General features: G+C 36.3%; 1 protein-coding gene across 1 annotated transcript; it reads left to right on the forward strand.

The window, feature by feature from the left end:
- The first annotated feature begins 821 nt into the window (after positions 1-821).
- LOC129268676 (prostaglandin reductase 1-like) lies at positions 822-12,981 on the forward strand. Its single transcript, XM_064104343.1, has 9 exons — positions 822-1,445; positions 1,820-1,865; positions 3,749-3,799; positions 5,384-5,551; positions 6,194-6,311; positions 7,160-7,315; positions 8,422-8,527; positions 10,618-10,736; positions 12,339-12,981. Exons 1-9 carry the CDS (start codon positions 1,334-1,336, stop codon positions 12,447-12,449), a joined length of 987 nt encoding a protein of 328 aa, XP_063960413.1. The 5' UTR covers positions 822-1,333; the 3' UTR covers positions 12,450-12,981.
- Positions 12,982-22,382: the final 9,401 nt, after the last annotated feature.

Below are 22,382 nucleotides of genomic sequence, written 5' to 3' on the forward strand. Positions count from 1 at the left end.
TGAGGCAACTACCCCCATGCGTTTCCGCCACCCCGGTCCACGAAAATGAAAGAAAAGCCGAGGGAGATAGAGGGTTAGAGGGAGAGAGAGAACATAAGTAAAGGAGAGTAAAAGGAGACAATATTTTGTTTTTCTGAAGAATGTTTGAGGCAAGAATTTTGGACCAACCAGGCGCGGATCTTGAGAAGCAAAATTATTTTTTGTTTAATGTAGAAATGCCATTTAAACAGAGGTGTCCCCCCTCTTTTGAAATTGGTTGAAACCCCTTTTTTTTGGCTTGTCAAAATTTTCCTCCGAAAAATTTGCCTCCCCCTTTGGAAAATCCTGGATCCGCCCCTGGGACCAACGCCAGACTATCAAATCAAAGACTTTGCATTTTTAATTTATGAAGATAAAATTGCGAAGTCTTTGTTTTAATACTCAGTCTGATTACAGTGGTTATGGGATTTTCAAACAATTATCCTCTCTAAAATCGAAATTTGATTTCGTGATAGATTTTCAGATAATTTTCAGAATATGATGATTTGACATTTCACTCATTTCCTTTACTTTCTTTCAATTTTATTATTCTTTTTAATTCTTGGTTGAGGAACCTTTTATGGAGGGTGACCAGAGGCCCCTCCCCCCTCCTCCATCTATTTAATAGGTAGCTCAATGCTGATCATGATTCCGGTACGATATAGAAAATAAAGGTTAAATTTCCGCCTTCATTTAGTTGTAAACAGACCAGAGTCAATATCACCCGTGACCTAGAACTCATAACACGAAGCATATTCGTTTAATATGTCGTTGAACTTTGATACATCAAGTTCAAACACAAGAGAGCTCATGGAGGGGGATGCCGGCTGGCCTATAGTCCGGGTAGATACTGGATTGCATTAAAAGAGGGGGTAGGCTCCTCAGGGGTAGGCCAGTGAATAAACAGGTATAGGCCTAATTACTTGACTGAAAAGTGGGAGCGCATCTCACGAAAGAGACATGGATTTTGAAAAGGAGTGGAAGACCTAACCAGTTTACAAGAAATGAAAGGATTCTTCTTTTTTATAGTGAGGGAGACACGTCTGTGACATATGTGCCCCTATCGACCCCTCCCACTCGGTTTTCACGCCATTCTGAGTCCCGTCTGAGTCGGATTATCACATATGAATTTGTACTACGACTTTTAAATCTCTGACTTTGACTATTCACTTGTCGGGATAAATACTGAAACCTTCGGTGTAGTTTGCTCCAGTTTTCCCACACGTTCTTCAGACCTATAAATTACACATAACGTGCTATAGGAGGTCAAGATCAAGCAACAGTGTCGGATAGCCAGTTTACGGTGGATGGTCAAATGGCTGCTACAGCGGGAAAACGCATTGTGCTCGCCCAAGCTTTTGATGGTGATGTTACGGAGACAAATTTTCGCATAGAATCTATTCAGGTTCCCGCTCCCCAAGATGGAGGTAGGAATGATCTTTCTTTTTTGTAAGATTGATTGCATTGGTTACATGATTTGGAATGATTGAATAAAACAGAAAAGAAAGAAAGAACCTACAATTAAATTTATGATTTTCATTTGTAATAATTGTAGTGGTCTTTAAACTCCTTTAATGAGTGACAACCATACACCTATATACGTAACCTTTTTTTTTTAGATAAATAACTTACGACCTTTTATCAGTTATTTTCAATTTGATTAAGAAATGCATGAATAGGTCTTTATGACATTTAACATGAATATGCCTACAGGGGAAAGAATAGGTCTTCGTTTGATTACTTGACATGCATTTTTATTATAATCGAATTTTAATTTTCCTTTTAATCATTAATTTTGCAGAGGTGTTGCTGGAAGCCGTTTATCTCACAGTCGATCCCTATATGAGGTGAAATCCCTGGTTCTGTTTTCTTTTTCGTCATAAGTTTCTATTTTAAGAACATTTTGATTGAAGTGTATCCGTATAGGCCTATGTATCCGTCTATTCTGTTTCATATACACACTTACAATCAGGGGTGGCGCCACGGGCGGGGGGCAACCATCCTTGGTGATTTTTCAAGTATATACTTGTGGGGGGGGGGATGGAGAAAAGCCGGATAGGGGAGAAAAGGGAAGCAAGAAGAGTATAAAAAATAAAGGTCTAGTCTGTGTATCACTATGATGTCTACATAATACATAAACTCTCCACCCAGGTGTAGTAAATGTTTACTAGTAGAAAGACATTCCTAATTGAATGCTCGAGCACTTGATCAGAGTAGCCGTGCTAAACCGGGGTAATATATGAGTCTGCAGAGCTTACAAATATTGTATTAAGCGTTATATATATGTTTCTTATTATACATCTCTATATTTTAATAGAGAAAAAGTATGACGTCACTTTTCGGCCACCTTGCCCCTTTCCCCTATATAAACTTCCTTGCACCGCCCCTATTTTCTATTTTTAACGGAGCTCCATGAATAGTTCATCTAACCATGATTTTAGAACATGTGAATATTATGGGGCATGGCGGGAAATTTGCGATAGATTACAAGACAATGTCAGGACCTAACATCCATCACACACACTTAAAATGTTTGGCAAAATACTGTCCACTGCGTTGGGTAATGTATGTTGGTAAGATATATATATATATTTGATTTCCTGATGAAGCCCTATGGGCGAAAATTTTATCAACTTTTCTCTCTACGGTTCTTTTATTCATCTTGTATTTTGCTTTATACTACCACAACCGACGCAGGACCTTCATTTATATATATATATATATATATATTTATATTCTGGGCAATTATTATCCAATTGAGCAATTTTTTACCCAATTATTAGATTTTAACCAATAGTTGTGTTGATAGTATGTTGCCCAGGCTTGGTTAAACGTTTGGGCTTTTTGCTCAACTATTTTAAGAGTGCAGGTCTTTAGATTAATTGCAAATTTATAATTGATTGTTGATCAACTTCTCACACCAACACAAATGAGTCGATATGCTTTAGTTAAATTCATCTATAAATTGTGAAGTTGCAACTAAACTTTGGAATTGATTGAAAATAATTTCTATCAACCCCCCCCCCCCCCCCGATAAAATGGGTGTAGGTCTATAGCCTACATTAAAACGTTGAATTCACTATTTTTGCTATAAGATAAATGGTTAGTAGACGAACTGATTGAACACGAAGTAGGATTAGACCATATGGGGTTATAGACCAGACAGAAATTATAGAAGAATGAGTCTGCAATAAATCCATATTGGGCGAAGGTCGAGTGGTGACGGTTATGATAATCTGGTAACAAAATAGTGTAAAACAAATAGACTAAGACAGGTGTCATATTCGTAACTTCGAGGTTATATGCAAAGTAAAACAATAATTTTATGTATATTTACAAAGAGCAGATCATGCTTCTATTCAATTTTATGAGGAGATTAGATACATCAGGTTATAGAAGACATTTCAAACACAATTTTCTGTGTTCGACAATGAAGAATTTTCCAATTGAGTCACATAAGTTATAGTGATTATATTTCATTCTGGGAAACTTCAAATCAAGAAAAGACCTAGCTTGTAACATTAGTAGCTCTTTCATTTTGTATTTAAAAGAAAGAAAGAAAAAAAGAGAAGAATTTCATGAGTATATCTAGTTCGTGAAATTACACAGTACGGGCGCTTTATTTCAACATAGTCAAGATGGTTGACTATTTACAGCTTGAATATTTCAATAAACAAACTCCCCCCTCGACATCATAACCTTTTCGTTTTCTTTGTCTTGTTTTTTTTAGAGTATGGGGGATCCAGGAAGGCGAGCTGATGGTTGGAGAACAAGTGGCCAAGTAAGATACTGTTAAAGGTCAAGTCCACCCCAGAAAAATGTTGATTTGAATAAGTAGAGAAAAATCAAACTAGCATAACACTGAAAATTTCATAAAACTTTTTGGTGGGGTAGACTTGTCCTTTAAATTCGTGCCATGTTCAGGATGGAAAGGACACTGTGTCTTACATGCACAGTGTATTCAAACGTGTGGAAAAGTGTGGAACACACATGGTTAACATTTTTAGCATATTAACATTGTGAATTACATAGTCCAATGTAAGTGAACACACTGCGAACAATCACACTGGAGAAATGTCCACAGTGTAGAACTATCCTCAGTGTGAACATTTTAAAAGTTTGAATCGCATGTTCACATAGTCCACTGTGTAAACAGACTGTGGACACCCATACTGTATATATGTGTCGACAGCGTGAGGTTATCCTAATACTGTAAAATTTGAGCATTTCAACAGTGCGAATTACATCTTGTCATAGTCGACTATGTGAACACACTGTGGACAGTGTACACTCGCACTTTAAAGGTTTATAGAGTGTAAAGTACTATTCACGCTGTTAAACCTGAGCATTTGAATCACACATTCACAACGTCCACACTGTGTGCACACCGTGAACACTCATAATGCTGTAGAAGTGTCCTCACTATGGAATTACCTTCACACTGCTAGATCTAAACATTTTAACAGCGTGAAACACATCTCACCATATAATACACCCTATGAACACACTGTGTGAACAGTAAACAACAACTTTTTATGTATGTGTTCACAATGTGAAAACATCTTCACATTAGTAAGATTTCTGGTGTGAATCACATCTCTACACAGTGCCCTGTGTTAACACACTGTGAACAGTAAAAACTCACACATGATAGATGTCCACAGTATGAAATTGCAGTCACGCTGCTAGATTTGAGCATTTTAACAGTGTGAAATACATCTTTATACAAATTCCACAATGTGAACACAATCTGAACAAACTCTGAATACACTATGTGATTCTGTGTTCTTTCCAACTGGGATTGCAGAGATCTGTTTTATAATCATTGTGTGCACCAAGGAGAGAATATTGATATAGGGTGGTTGCAATGACAAGCCATACTTTAATCATCCACGTGACGTGATACACTTTAAGCCAATCGTAATCCAAGATTCATAGGCCCGTATTCTGAAGTCAGGTTTTACTTAGACCATGGTCTAACTCTGTGCTAAAATTATGGAAAGCCAAAAGTGTCAAAAATTTTATTAAGCTGTGTGATTCTTATGTTTACTGTGCTCTTTCCTGATTCATCGATGGTGAAGACAATCATCTTTTAAAACTTTCTAGACAATTATGAGTGACTTGAGAGCCAAATGATCTGAAATATGATATCTCTACTGTTAGTGACTTATGTAACAATTGGCTATCCATATTTAAACCAGAACTTTAAACCTGAGATTAAGTTAAACCCGACTTCAGGATACGGGTCATAGTGTGTTTGATATATAAAATAATCATGATAATAGTGATTCGTGGTTAGTGTAAAATGATTACACGTATTAGTAAGCGTGCTCTCTCTGTCTCTCCCTCCCTCTCTCCTGAACAGGGTTCTGGCGAGTCGGGATAAGAATATCGCTGTCGGTTCCTTGGTCCAGGCACAAAGTGGATGGACAACACATTCCGTCGCAAAAGGAAGTGACGTCACACCGATACCGTCATTCACGTCACCGGATTGGCCAAAATCACTTGCACTCGGTGTGTTAGGTATGCCTGGGTACGTAATCGCACACACTTACTGGACAAATCTCATACGATGACGTTTTCTTTTTAACTAAAATTGAAAAACAAAAATTATTTCCTTTTCGTTTTTTTTTCTTCATCTTTTATCTATAATTCATTAACTTTTGATATATGCCTGCTTCATTGGCCAATATTAATTGTTTCTTTAAACATTTCTCGCATTTTGTGCAGTAATCATAATCATATAACCTGTTTATCAAATAGGCAAAAGACACGCTGGCCAAGATTGCCCCTCACGGGAACAAAGCATACTGGTTGCTTGATGCAGCCGGTCTTCGTGTTCATTTTTTTTTTACTACTCTCTACATTTTTTCCTTGTTATCTACTCTCATTGCACTCTTAAAAATGTTGGGCAACATACGGTCCACACAACAATTGGTTAAAACTTTATCCAATTCTGGGTAGTTTTACACCAATAATGTGTGCTTTGGGTGAAAACTACACAGTATTGGTGTAAAACTACCCAGAATTGGATAAAGTTTTAACCAATTGTTGTGTGGACCGTATGTTGCCCAACATTTTTAAGAGTGTGCCTTATGACAGTGTAAACCTGTATGAGAACATGGCTTGAATCGATTTCTTCTTTTTTTCGTTTGTTTTTATTTGTTTATTGTAGAAAAACGGCCTACTTTGGGTTCCTAGACAGCTGTCGTCCTAAATCAGGCGAAACTGCGGTGGTCAGTGGAGCCGCTGGAGCAGTGGGTGCCGTCGTGGGACAGATAGCCAAAATAAAGGTAAAAGGGCTTTCACACGTGGACATTTTAGCCAGACCTTTTATCATTGAATCTGACCTTCAAAAATTAATTTCCTGATATAATAATTCAGTTCTCATTGACATCAAGGAGTTGGATATTTATATCAAGACGCCTTTTCTTGATTAATAATAATAATAATAATAGTATATATAATAAATTTGAATTCTTTGCATGAATAATTGAAAGTTTCATTATCAAGAAATATGATTATTTCTATTCCTGCTGGAACCGGGTTGTCTAAGGGAAATTTTAAAATGTATTTTTTTGAAAAAGTAGTCAATGGGTTAAAACGGCTTGCCATGCAAACGTCTGCATTAGCGTCAGGATGTGACAGTTCCTTAAGATAGGGTGGTCCCACAAGGGTGAGACTGTCCCCTCTAATACTTTTTCAAGTGTTAAAAGAGATAATAGAGGGGGAAATAAAAAGAGTGAAGGGGTGGAAAGAAAATGATATAAAGAATATGTTCATGTGAAAAGGGATGATTCATCTCAGAGAATGATTGTTCTGTAATCATACCCTATCCCTATTAAAAAGGAATTAAAGCAATACTTGCTTTGGGGCCGCCGTGCCTCCTATTCCTGTAATAAACCGAGCGACACGACCTTTTTTTGAAAATAAATACTGAACAACTACTTACTCATCCGGAAGGAAAAATCTTGACCCTTCCCCCTAAAAATATAGTTAAAAAGCATGACAAAGATAAGACATGTGATGGGAAAGTGTGTATGCAAATAGAAATAATGTTAAAATTTGACATGCTTCTTGATTAACACAGGCTTTCTTTTATGAAATCATAGATGTTCGATATATTGATTTTATTTCCTAGGGATGTAGAGTGATTGGTTTCGCCGGGTCTGATAAGAAGGTCCAATACCTAAAGGAGTTAGGATATGATGTAGCAATTAACTATAAGACAATGGGAGACCTGGACAAGAATCTCAAAGAAGCGGCCCCCAATGGCATCGATTGTTACTTTGATAATGTAAGTAATATATCTGCTAGAATGGACAGTGTTCCACAGTGTGTCCAACACACTGAATACACTGTGTTCACACGTGTTCACAGTGCATTCAGTGTGTTCACAGTGTGTTTACAGTGTGTTCACAGTGTGTTTACAGTGCGTTCACAGTGTGTTCACAGTTTATTCTCAGCGTGTACACAGTGTGTCACACATTGTTCCCAAAGTGTATTCACAGTATTCTCAGTGTGTTCAGTGTGTTCACAGTGTGTTCAAATTGTATTCTCAGTGTGTTCCAGCGTGTACACAGTGTGTTCACGATGTGTATAAAGTCTGTCATACATTGTGTCCCAAAGTGTATTCACGGTATGTCCCATAGTCTATTCAGTGTGTCCCACAGTGTGTTCACATTGTGTTTACACTCAGTGTGTTCATATGTCCCACAGTTTATCTTAATGTGTGAAACACAATTGGAAATCATCTTCAACACGGTTAAACCTATAAGCATTTGAACAGTGTGAATCACCGTCTTCACCGATGCAGTGACCTCTATGTGGACGCACTGTGAACTTTCACACTGTGGAGGTGTCCCTTATGTGAAAACACTGCGAACACCCAGTCATGCACCCATACTGTAGAGCTGTCCACAGTATGAAATTATCTTCACATTGTGAGCTATGTGTAATCTGACAGTCTGAATCACATCTTTATCTAGCCCACTATGTGAACATACTTTGAACACACAGTGAACACACAGCACTGTGGAGGTATCCATCATTATCACCCCCTCCACCATCTCACCATCATAATCACAACCATTATCATCGACATCGCCGCCTCCCTCTTCATTGCCTTCATCATCACCAAATTTCTAATCCCCACTTCATCTTCTAATTTTCCTGATCTGCCGTTTTCCCACCCCTTAACTTTTATTCATGGTGGCATTCTACAATTTGGGGGCTTATCACAACGTCATTTATGTTGCAGTAATAATTTGTTAATTCTTTTTAGGCTATATTGTTATTTAAAAACATGTTACATGTTCTGTTATCAACTGCCTCATTTTTCCTCTTTGTAAATAATTTGTTTAGGTTTTAATGAAATGTCACGCGTTTACATTGTCTTTGCAGGTTGGTGGGGAGTTTTCGAGTACTGTGTTATACAACATGAATGTTAGAGGGCGAGTATGTGTATGTGGGTCTATTAGCGCTTACAACGACAAGGTCCGCCCAAAAGGTATGATATGAACATTTACAACAATTAAAAAGAATTTCAATTTTATTTGCCATGCATAAATTTTCAGACTTGCGGTTCGGGCAATCTAGGGGAAACTAGAGGTACATAATTACGAGTGTTCTAGTTTAATAAGGATATCGTTTTTGGGGTATAAAAGTGGAACGTTTCTCTGTGCCCCCCTAATGAAATCCTGGATCCGCACCTGAATTACCTGATTATAGGTTAATCTTATACACTGTTATAGGAATATGGACTAGAACTTGTGATAGGTCTTAATTCAACTTTTAACATTTCAAAAGAACAATTTAGTACGGTATGATACATGCAAATCCAGTAGAACTCATATGATCCGGGTGCCGTTTCATAAAGCTGTTCGTAAGTTAAGAGCGACTTTAAGAACGACTGGTGAACCTTTCTTATGTGCCAAACCATCGCCAATAATTATACCATTTACCACAAGAAAGTATCACCAGTCGTTCTTAAAGTCGCTCTTAACTTACGAACAGCTTTATGAAACACCCACCTGGCTTGTACAGTTACACCAACGAAACCGACTCTAGACCGATCAAAGTTATTACATTATTTCCAATAGCATTCCATCGGTCCTTTTTTGTGTTAATTTAGTCGGTGCGACTGTAGCGCTTGATTTTAGTGAAACCCCTATTGACACGAGTAACAACAGCTAATTTTATCTTTGTTGCAACTATTGTACAACCAGCATTAAATTGGCAACGTTTATACATATTTCAAGAGTAATGACCACTTTATTTATTTTCGCAGCATGTATTGTCGAACCAACAAGAAATCGGCAACGTTTACCTATATTTAGAGAGTAACAACCACTATTTGTGTTCTTATATAGCATGTATTGTTCAACCAGCATTAAATCGACAACGTTTACCTATATTTAGAGAGTAATAATCACTGTTTTTTTTTTAAATCTTCGTAGCGAGTATTGTCCAACCAGAGATAAATCGGCAACGTTTACCTATATTTTGAGAGTAACAACCACTATTTGTGTTAATAGCAAGTATTGTTCAACCAGCATTAAATCGGAAACGTTTACACATATTTAGAGAGTAATAACCACTGTTTTTTTTAATCTTCGTAGCGAGTATTGTCCAACCAGAGATAAATCGGCAACGTTTACCTATATTTTGAGAGTAACAACCACTATTTGTGTTCATAGCAAGTATTGTTCAGCCAGCATTAAATCGGAAACGTTTACACATATTTAGAGAGTAATAACCACTGTTTTTTTTTTAAATCTTCGTATATAGCGAGTATTGTCCAACCAGCGATAAATCGGCAACGTTTACCTTTATTCTGAGAGTAACAACCACTATTTGTGTTCATAGCAAGTATTGTTCAACCAGCATTAAATCGGAAATGTTTACACATATTTAGACCACTGTTTTTTTTAATCTTCGTAGCGAGTATTGTCCAACCAGCGATAAATCGGCAACGTTTACCTTTATGTTGAGAGTAACAACCACTATTTGCGTTCATAGCAAGTATTGTTCAACCAGCATTAAATCGACAACGTTTACACATATTTAGAGAGTAATAACCACCGTGTTTTTTTTTAAATCTTCGTAGCGAGTATTGTCCAACCAGCGATAAATCGGCAACGTTTACCTTTATTCTGAGAGTAACAACCACTATTTGTGTTCATAGCAAGTATTGTTCAACCAGCATTAAATCGGAAACGTTTACACATATTTAGAGAGTAATAACCACTGTTTTTTTTTATCTTCGTAGCGAGTATTGTCCAACCAGAGATAAATCGGCAAATAAAAATGTTTACCTACATTTTGAGAGTAACAACCACTATTTGTGTTCATAGCAAGAATTGTTCAACCAGCATTAAATCGGAAACGTTTACATAGATTTAGAGAGTAATAACCACTGTTTTTTTATCTTCGTAGCGAGTATTGTCCAACCAGCGATAAATCGGAAACGTTTACCTTTATGTTGAGAGTAACAACCACTATTTGTGTTCATAGCAAGTATTGTTCAACCAGCATTAAATCGGAAACGTTTACACATATTTAGAGAGTAATAACCACTGTTTTTTTAAATCTTCGTAGCGAGTATTGTCCAACCAGCGATAAATCGGCAACGTTTATCAATGCACGGTTTGATGGTGTATGATTATAAGGAGAGGTTCCCAGAAGCCCTGAAAGACATGATGGAGTGGATCCAACAGGTTTGTATTCAACATGTAGAAATTGCCATTACATGAACGATGTATACGTGACACAGTGTGACACGGTATGACACAGTGTGTTCAAAATGTGTCACAGTGTGTTCGGTGTAAAGTCTTAAAATAATTCCACGCAGTGTGTTCACATAGTGCATTGTGTGAAATTAGGTCTCACACTGACAAAAAAATGCAAATGAAAGAGTGTGAAGAAAATTTCACACTGTATGTATGTATTCAACACGCAGAAGTCGCAATGTCAATTAAAAAACACTGTGTTAACACGGTATGACACAGTGTGATCACAATGTGTCACACTAGTGTTCATTGTAGCAGTGTAAGAACAATCCCACACAGTGTGTTCACATAGTGGAATATGTGAAGTTGGGACTCACACTGATAAATACTGCATATTGAACAGTGTAAGGAAAATTCCACACTGTGGATACCTCTACATTGTGAGCATTCACAATGTATTAACGCAGATGACCATGTAAGGTGGAAATGCGATTTGCACTGTTAAAGTGCTTGAATTTAAGAGAGTTAAGACTATTCCACATTGGACACCTCTGCATTGTGCTACAGTGTGAATGTTCACAGTGTGCAGCTTACATAGTGGACGGTGTGAACATGTGATACACACTGTGAATTTGCTCGAATTCTAGTGTGAAGATACGCAGTGCACACTGTGGACACTTCTACAGTGTGAATGTCCACAGTGTTTTCACATTGATTTCACATTGTGTTCCACACCGTTGAAATTCTCAATTTTAACAGTGTATATAAAGATAATTTCACACATGACTGTGGATAATTCGATAAATTGCGGGTTCATTGTTCACAGTGTGTACACATTGTAGTCATTGTAAAAATGTCATTCATACCGAAATGCTGAAATTCAACAGTGTGACGATAATTTCACACTGTTTCACAATGTGAACACAGCGTGGGGTGCACTGTGGAACACTATTCAGTCCAAACCTTCCTCACAAAACTGATATGATCAAAACGAGGTTATTTGAACTGAATTTTATGATGACAAACTTTTCGAATCAATTGTCAAGTTCTGTATGTCTAGTTGAAGAACACTTGCCTAGTATATATTATTTAGTGTGTCAAATTAATTCACTATTTGATCACTTCATTAGCTATTTGTCATCATTATGTGCATGAGATATTATGTGTTATAATCAAGAGTTTCAGCAATGTGATCATGATTTCCCTGATCACTACAATCCCCTACAGCTTCCATATGCTTTAACTTTCCTTGTTTTTTACTAAGGATCATGTGTTATTATACGAATATTTGTATGTGTTCGTAAATCAGGGGTTATCTCTCCACGAGCTCTGCTTCATGTTGACTCCCGATTTCTTTTAATTTCCAATATATCTACTATTTACTGTTTTACATATTATATTGCATGATTTTTCCGTTTGTGTTAATCTTCATAATTTTATTTACTGAAGAAGAAAATTAAAATTTATCAAGTGAAAATAAATCTTGAATACTGTAGTCGATGCTTATTGAGAAGTTGACTTCCAATATTGTTTCTCTGACCTTTATTTCTTCTATTCCTTTTTTTTTCAATGATTTCTTTATTTTCTTAGGGTAAACTCAAGTACCAAGAACACGTCACCAATGGATTTCAGAATACCCCCAAGGCTTTCATGCAACTTTTCACGGGGGAAAACTTTGGAAAGGCCATCATCAAAATATAGTCCTCTCTGGATACATGCGAATAGGCCCCCTCAACCCCGAACATGCCGCCCGTTGTCAATTATAACTATTACATTCTAAATTTCAAGGATTTATAAACACGCAGATTGACAGTAACCAGTCAAATACTTGTAAAGGAATAACCTTTATCAATTATTTGAATTCATATGTTGCAATCCACAAATTTTGAAATTTGAATCTAATATTGGTCACGATTCAAAGCGGATCTGGATGTAAAGTTTTAGAAATTATAAACATTGTTGCCATTGTTTTGTTTGTGAAAATACAATTTTGTCACCAATGGATTAAAAGGAAAGCACTTGTATTCTGTAATATGGCAACTTTTCCTTCGTTTTTTGAATTTTCAATGTTTTGTAAACTTTTACCTATCTTTTTTTTTCTTTACAAATTTGCTGCAAAAAATTATCAAAAAAGGCTTTAAATTTGGCTTGAATTTGGTCGCCAAAAATTGCGCTATCTTATACCTGATACAGCTCTACGCTTGTTGATCTGCCGCGCCACAGCATGATCTCGAAAAAGAAAAGCTTTAACAGTAAAAAAATATATATATATTCTAGTGCAAAAATAATTGAATATGTAATTTAATCATGTTGTGTTAAAAGCACACGTATGTTATTTTGTTGTGTATATTTGTTTTTAACTACGCGCCGAGCATCATTCATATCATGCTGTAGAGTGTAGCAAGTTTATCCCATGCATTCGACACACGAAAGATTTATTCAAGAATCTATAGGATATTATGATGTATGTAATCTTTATTGACGTATGGGCATGCTGCCTTTCCAGTGAATTAAATGAAAAGAGATGAGAAAAGGATTTAAGAGATAGAGAAAGAAAACATGTTGTCGTCGTTATCTAATTTAGCTTCTATTATTTTGTTGTATTATAAACAAAACTGTAAAGACTGTGGTGTAAAAACTGACACCAGTTGGTGTTAACAGAGGACCAAACCCTGAGGTGTTAGAATTACACCCTAGAAATTGAACATAACACCAAAGAGTGTAAATTTTTACTAACAACCAAATGTGTTGTAATAACACCCACATAATTATGTAAAACTTACTCCACCAATTTGACACCGGTGTAAAATGACTGGTGTGGTCCTCTATGTACACCGGTTAATACCACAGTTTTAAGTCTTTTAAATAACAAAAGAAGGTTAAAGCAGAAAACAAAGTCGGTCAGGTGAATGTTATAATAGATTGATAGTAGATCATTTTTGTTTGAAATGTTTTTCGTACTACTCTATCTTTGATAGATGCCAAAGAAGTAATCACTTTATTGTGTTTGTTATGTTACGAAAAATGTGTTATATGAATGATTATGAATGCCAAAGAAAATCTAATCAACTTACTATTTTACATGCTTTATTCATAACACAGTTTCCAGTCTTATTAATCATTTATCTTTTCCATTGTCACACAAAATATGTATTTATTCATATCATTGTTATTGTATGAATCTGTTAATTTGCTATTGATTTATGAATAAAATGCAAAAACTCCTGCAAAAAAATAAAATCAAACTTATAGGATTAACAGTGTACTACGGATTAAAAAAAAGGAATTTCCATACTATTTTTCAGTATGTTCATAACATAATCATTGTACCTCTTTATTCACCGTTATAAATATTATAGATTTCCAATTAATCAAATTTTGAAAATAAATCTTTCAAATTGTTTTAGATTTATATGAAACTAAAAGATTTTGCTTAGAATTCATATAGTGAGGACAAAAACAGATAGATTTGATTATAGGACACGGATTGTTTTATCTTTTTCATTTATATGAATATTTCTTTCCCTTGTGAAACGGGAGAAGGATTCTCAAATGTTCTTGCATGACATCTATCCATTTTGATTCAATGTTCTTGTTGTTTTGTTTGATGCCGTTTTTGCTGCATTTGGTTATTTTTAATTTTTCTGCTGTCGTTGTTGTGTTATATAAGTCTTATAATTTTTCATGGCCTACGTCATGGTTTGGTCAAGTATTCTTAAATGAAACACTTGTACCATCCTTTTGAGGTGTAATCTTGTATGCACCCTAAGTGGAAAAAGGGTGCAAAATGCACCTTTTTATTATTATTTGCACCTAAAAATGCTCGTTTGCACCTTAAAAGGTGCAATTTTTCACCTTTTAATGTGCACAATACTTAAAGGAAAATAAAACCATAGGGTTAGAAAAATCAAAGAAACAGATCAACCAAAAATTGAGAAAAATTGAATAAATAATAAGAAAGTTATGAGCATTTGAAGTTTAGATCATTATCATAATGTACATCCTCCAGTTGGCAATGCGACAAAGATGTGTGATGTCACTTGTGAACAACTTTCCCATTACTTTTCTATATATTTCACTTAAACTGCCTCTTTTATCACATCTATCAGTAGATCATGTATTATTTCTATATAAGAGGGTATGTAGTATGGATTTTTAAAGAATTAATTATGGATAAAGAGTTTGTATCACTATAAGAAAGACCAAAAAGGACCTTTTAGGGGTATTTTATAGTCCCTCACAGGGAAAGTTGTTCACATGTGATATCACACATCTTTGTCGCATTGCCAATGAGAGGATCTCCATAGCATTAGTGATCGCAATATTCAAATGCTCATAGATTTCTTATAATTTGTCCGATTTTTTTCAAATTTTCTTTGATCTTATTCTTTAATTTTTCTCTTTCCACACAAGCCCACTTGTTCCAAAGGTTTCATTCCCCTTTAACATTAAAAAAGGTTCAAAATTGAACTTTATTACATGGTTCAACTCTGCGGCCATATACTGCACCCTCAAACATGATAAAGGTGCACAGAATACTGAGCGTAATTGCTCTCTTTGGAACCCCTTGGGGCGCTGCTATTGTACCAATCCCTCGGGTTCAAATTTGAATCAGCTATTGTTTATACAGTGCGTCCCAAAAAAAACTATACACTTTTGAAATGGCTGCCAAAAAAAAAATTTAGCATTTTTTGGAAAAAGACTTACATATATGGAAAGCCAATAAAGTCAACTTTCAAATGACACCAAAAAGTTGGAAAACTATTCATGCTTGAGCGAGCATTGTCCACTGAAACAAAGGGTATGAAAATTAGGGTGGGCTGGAATTAGCCTTCCAATTTATGTAAGTTTTTGAGAGGCAAATCCTTTCGAACTTACAAAGTTAAGGGCGATGTGATAAATTAAGGATCAACCGTGACCAATTTTGGTTGCTTAAGCAAATTTTATAAATTATTAAATTGAACTTTAATGCATGAGTGAACACAAATTACACTTTTTGGGCAGCATTTCAACTTTATCATTTGGATCTCTTTTTGGGCAGCATTTCAACTTTATCATATGGATCTCAGCAATGTGTTCATGGGAGTCGGGAGAATAGGGGGTGAGATAGGACTTAAGTGAGAGAAGTAGGTTGATGGAATAAGGGTCAACAGAACATTCAGCCCCCGCCCCCTCCCTCTTTCCCGCCCTCCCCTAGCTCCTGTTGAGAGACTGATGGCTATTGTCATGTACGCGTGAAGTCCAGAGCAGAATGTTGATTTAAGGATTAATTCTGAATTGGGGCATCAACTTTTTCCTATCAATCATTTAATCAACAATTTATCAGTAAATCAACTCATTCAATGTGCAATGTGATCAATCAAACATCCATTTTTAAAAAATAAATTATTTCATTAATCATCTTAATCATTCAATTTCTTGGTAATCATTGAAAAAAAAACTGACCATCAGCCACCGGTCACTTGGCAGTTAAGTTTTGAATATGCTACAATCCAGGAAGTGAGACAGAGAGAGAGGGGGGGGGGCTGGGAAATGGAGGTGGAGAGGGGAGGGTACATATGACTTTTAATTTGTAAAAGGAAAAAAAAGAAGAGGAATGCCCTTTTAACCAAGTCTTAGCATATCTCGCCCTCTTGCTTGTAACAGGTACCATCACATTACTCTGACTCTCACGAACACACTTCTGAGGTCCACAAGATGAATATGCTACACTAAAATGCATTAAATTTCAATTTAGTAACTCATGAAATTTGCCTAAGAAACCAAAAGTTATCTCAATCATTAATTTAGCTTAGCAAGTTCCAATGGACTAAGCACTCAAAAAACGGTAAGGCTAATTCCTGCCCAGCCTAGCTGAGCTTAGTCTCTCAGGAGGAGAGAAGCGGGGGGGGGGGGGTTGAGATGGAGAGAGGGGTTGCTAAATGTTCTGTTGACCTTTATCCCATCAACGTACTTCACCTACCTAAGTCATATTACCCCCTCTTCTCCTGACTGTCGTGAACACATTGTTGAGATCCACATGATAAGACAAAATGCTGCACCCAATTCATGATCACTCATGCATTAAATTTCAATTAAATAACGCATTAAATTTTCACAAACAACAAACTGATCACAACTGATCATTAATTCACCAAATAACCATCAACTTTGCAAGTACCAAACAAAAGAACCTGAAAGAAATTGGAAGGCTAATTCCAGCCCACCCTAATTTTCATACCCTTTGTTTCAGTGGGCAGTGCTCGCTCAAGCATGAATAGTTTTCCAACTTTTTGGTGTCATTTGAAAGTTGACTTTATAGGCTTTCCATATCTATAAGTCTTTTCCCCCAAAGTGGTACATTTTTTATTTGGCAGCCATTTCAAAAGTGTATAGTTTTTTTTGGGACGCACTGTAGAGCAATCTAGCCCTATTAGTATACCAATCTGTTGGTAAATGTTTTCTACTGATTAATATCAACCAAAGACCTTTTTTGTTCATCAGGCCGACACATTGGTTATTTCAAACAATCCAGGGAATAATTTCGTTTTACAAATTTGAATAGCATTTTTGGTCTTAAGAGAAAAAAAGCTATACAAAAGACTTGATGCATAATAATAATAATAATAATAATGCTCAATTCTTGTATAGCGCATCCCACATAGCATAGCATGTCCCTATGCGCTTAAAGAAGGAATAGTGTAAGGTAAGAATAAAGTAATCAAGATATTGATATTGGACCATTAGTTCAAAGTTGGTATTTTATGCATTGAATAGATATGTTTTAAGGGATTTTCTGAACCTGCATAAATCACTCTGATATCTCATTGAATTAGGTAAAGCATTCCAGAGGACAGCAGAGACATGAGTAAAAGCACGCTCACCATATGACTTTGTAGAGACAGAGGGAACAATGAATAATGCTTTTGAGCTTGATCTAAGATTTCGGGATGGCTGGTAATAGGATACTAAATCGAGTAAATAGGATGGGGCAATTTTATAAAAACAGTTGTGTGCAAAAACTAAAAGCTTGAATACAATGCGGGAACGGACAGGGAGCCAATGTAATTCTCTGAGAACTGGAGTAATTGCTTCATACTTGCGGGTTCGTGTTACTAATCTCGCAGCTGAATTTTGAATGGTTTGCAGTTTTTTAATTTGTTTAAGAGGTAATCCTGAAAGGAGACTATTGCAGAAATCAATGCGCCTGTAATCCAAGCTATGCGGGGAAGTTACAAATTGATGCAGAGGTTCGAGCCCTGGTCACGTCTTTCGGATGGTGACGTTAAAGGTCGGTCCCAGACGTAAATAATCATATCTGATTGATACACGTCTGACAAAACTCAAATACACACACACACACACACACGTGACATAAAATAAAAGCATGTACCAATTTTTCAGTGGTGGGTTTGTCCAAGAATTCACGAAGTTTACCAATTTTGTATAAGGCATATGATGCAGAGCGACATTTTTGGGATATAAATTCATCGAATGTCAATTTATCATCAAATATAACTCCTAGATTTCTACAAGAAGTACTTGCGCGTATGTCCATTCCACCAAGTTTTAATATCTGGATTGATTCTGTTTCTCGAAAACGTGAGGAAATGTGTAAAAACTCTGTTTTTTCACCGTTTAGTTTGAGGCTATTCATCTGTGACCATTCTTTGATCTCTTGAATACATTGTGTAATTTCAGCAGTGGGGTCAGAATCCTTACACTTGCATAGCAGTCTTTCAAAAATGTGGAGCAAATTGCGATGCAATACCAGGAAAATTATGTACGGGCTTGGAATGCAACGGCTAAGATCTTGGCCATTATTTTGAATTCAGCCAATAAATCTTAAATCCAACTTTGTACAGTCATTTATAATTTGTCCTAGTTTTATCGTTTTTATTGCATTTCTTGTTTATTACTTTGTTTGTTGGTTTGTTGTTTCTTCATGTTTCTTTTGGTATTCATTTCCTGTGGGGGGGGGGGGAAGTGAACAGGGGCCCGTTTCATAAATGTTGTTGTAATAACCTGTTTGCAATAACACTTAAAAGCTACTGAAATCATTCGATCTGATTGGCTGATAGTAAAGTTTTATGAAAATTATGCATTTGTTACTATAACAAGTCTTTATAAAACGGAACCCTCTTACTTATTAAAATGAATATAGTGCTTTTTATAACTTTATGTGAATCCAACAAAATGTCATTCTTTAAAAAGTGAGTTCCAAATGATAAAGTTGAAACGCTACCCCAAAAGTGTAATTTGTGTTCACTCATGCATTAAAGGTCAATTTAATGACTATGAAATTTGCTTAAACAACCAAAACTGGTCACGGTTGATCATTAATTTATCACAACGCCCTTAACTTTGAAAGTTCTAAAGGATTTGCCTCTCAAAAACTGAATAAATTGGAAGGCTAATTCCGGCCCAGCCTAATTTTTTAATACCCTTTGTTTCAGTGGGCAATGCTCGCTCAAGCATGAATAGTTTTCCAACTGTTTGGTGTCATTTAAAAGTTGACTTTATTGGCTTCCATATATGTAAGTGTTCCCACCCAAAGTGATATAGTTTTATAGTTTTTATTTAGCAGCCATTTCAAAAGTGAATAGTTTTTTGGGGGACGCACTATATAGCGGATCCGAGGCACAATTAAAATTTGTAAATGTAAAAATACCGTTAAAACAGAAGTGTGCCTCCCTTTTGAAAGTGAAGGCCTTTTTTTCAAATTTTCATATATTTTTTTTTACTTCAAATTTTGTCGTGGACGAAAGGTCCTTATAAGTTGTTGAAAAACTTATTTTTTGCTTGTCAATTTTTCATCTGGAAAATGTGCCCCCCCCCCCCCCTTGGAAAATCCTGGACCCGCCCTTGGACAGACTGATTTATCCTACAACATGTATTAACTGTTCATTAATGCTAAAGTCACACCAAACCATCTCTAACCCGACCCGATGGAATATCATTGGCAGTGCATGCATGGTGGATCCAGGTGGGGGCATATCCGGAACGTGCACGCCCCCCCCTGAGAACTATGAACAATGTACATATAATACATAGGCGGATCCAGGGGGGCCGAGGGGCCCGGCCCCCCCCCCCCCCCCCCCCCCCCATTGGCGGAGCAAAAAAAATAAAAAGGGGGGAAAGGAACAAAAAGAAGGGAAAAGAGAGGAGAAAAAAAAAGGGGAAACATAAGAGGAGAAAGACGAATGAATTCGATGAGGGGAAGATTTGGAAAATAGCTTTTAAAATCTTTCATGTCACTATACAGTATAAAAGTTTTGCTCACGCTTCGCGCTTGCACTGCCTTTTTTAGGTGATTTATGTATGTTGCTCAATATCGAGCTTAAATATCAAATTTTGAAGTCAATGTACATAGCATGTTTCAGCTCGGAATTCGAACTTTCAATTTTTTGTTTGATTTACAAATTGATTTTCAAAAAGTGCTCTGTAAAAATTTATGATTTATCTTCTGAATATTAACTTCTCTGCTCGCGCTGCGCGCTTGCAAACTTTGATTTGTCAGGTACCTATTATTTTCCTGTATTCCATAAAGTTCTCAAATATCCCTATTTAGGTCAAATTGTCAAAACGTAACAGCTGGCGCTGCACGCTCGCATTTCAATTAAATATTTCGGCTCGTGATTTGCGCTTGCATTAATTGTTGAAAATATATTAACTTATGCATCTTATTCATAATAACAAAAGTGCTTTAAATGTCCAGTTTTCAGGCCATAATAAATTAACAGATTTTGTGCTCTCATTAGGCTTATTAGATTAATAAATAAGATATTTATTTAATAATCAAATTGTCCCTTTTTCAGAATGGAATATCGACAAGTTTTATATCATGCTTAGGAAGAGAAATAGGAAGAGAGTCATCATTTTCATATGATGACATAATGTTCTTAGAATGCCCCTGTCCTATGTCAAAACTCAAAGTAATTATAATGAATCATATCAGATCTTTTTTTTTAACTGTGATTCATATCCACCTCACAATTTTGTTAAAAAGTAGGAAATACAGAGCTTAAATACAGAGCTTATATTCACCCTTTTTCAGATCGGAATATCAAATATTTTAAGCTCGCGCTTCGTGCTCGCTTTATTGATTTTCATGTTGAAAAAAGTTGTATAGAATGCCCAGATTCTAGGTCGAAATCTGAAACACGCACACAAATGTTAATTCAGATACGCAGCTTGTTCTCTATTTAAATCATTATGAGCCTATATAACAAGTGTCAGATCAGAATATCAAAAATTTTCTGCTCACGCTTTGCGCTCGCATTATTAATGTAGCCTGAAGATACCAAATTATACCCGAATTTTTTCATCATTTACAAATTATGAAGAGAGTGTCCCGTTTTTAGGTTTGAAATCTCATAAATTGTTTGTTTATATACTTATACCGTTCATGGTTACAAAAAGTGCATAGAACGTTCATTTTTTTGGGCCGGAACGTCACCAAAAATTCAGCTCGCATTATTTGATAATTGAAATATGTATCGTCTTAATGGCTAACTGCAAAACGTCCTTAACAGGTCCCTTTTCGACAAGGCCAGAACGCATAATAAAAATTTCTGCTCGCGCTTCGCGCTCGCAGTAATTTATCTAGTTACATACGCATCTTGTTTAGGTTCACAAACATTGCCCAGAATGTTCAATTTTCAGGACAAAATACATAAAATTTCAAAATTGTTTAGCTCGCACTTCGCGCTCACCCTATTCAAATAGGGCTTATGAAATTATTACACATTTATGTTGTTTATAAGAATAAAGCTAAGAAATTACTGTTAGGATATGGCCGTTTTGCCCCCCCCCCCCCCCCCAAAAAAAAAAAAAAAAAAAAAAAAAAATCACGATCAAGAAGATAAAGAGAAAAGGAAAGGGATAAGGGTGAAATATAATATTATTTTCCAAATATTATGTCAAAATCTATCACAAATTTTGATTTTTGTAATAATAATAATAATAATATACATCCGGATCCATATCCATATATATCCGGAGACTAATCCACTGGGCCACAACGTCCCACGTCGTAATAAAAATGTCAAAATTTTTGCTCGCTCGCTTCGCTCACTCGTAACATCTTATTAATTTTATGCGATACGCCATATCGAGCCCCCTCAATTTTTTTGCTCATTACGCCACTGGGACAACCAATTCAAAGAAACAAACAAAAATCAAATTTGAGCGGCCGATCGGGGATAATATGGGTGAAACAAAATTTCGCCCCCTCCCCCCCCCCCCCCTTATTGGCGGAGGCTGGATCCGCCCCTGTAATAGGCTCAAATCTTCGCGGTTTGTCAAATTGTTCCTGACATAAATCAGCATCATTCAGGCGGGGCGTAAAGAACGGACCGCCTGAACGGGCGTGAAGAACGGCCCGGCTTTCAAAATTTGTTCAGAACAAAAATGCCCCCCCCCCCCTGGAAAATCCGCGGATCCGCCCCTGGCTAGTCATCGGTGTTTGGTAATAACGTAAAAGATTTGGTCGGTCTGATCTGGAGTAGTATAGTAGCTAGGTTTCGCCTTTGTGATTGTGACCATGAGCTCACAGTGATGGCCATCAAGCACATCAAGAAAATAATGTACACTGCAAAACATTCGGTGTTGATTTAACACCAGCCCGGGATCTATATCTGTCCACACCAGAGA

Source organism: Lytechinus pictus, chromosome 9 (genome assembly GCF_037042905.1).
Source record: "Lytechinus pictus isolate F3 Inbred chromosome 9, Lp3.0, whole genome shotgun sequence".
NCBI lineage: Eukaryota > Metazoa > Echinodermata > Echinoidea > Temnopleuroida > Toxopneustidae > Lytechinus > Lytechinus pictus.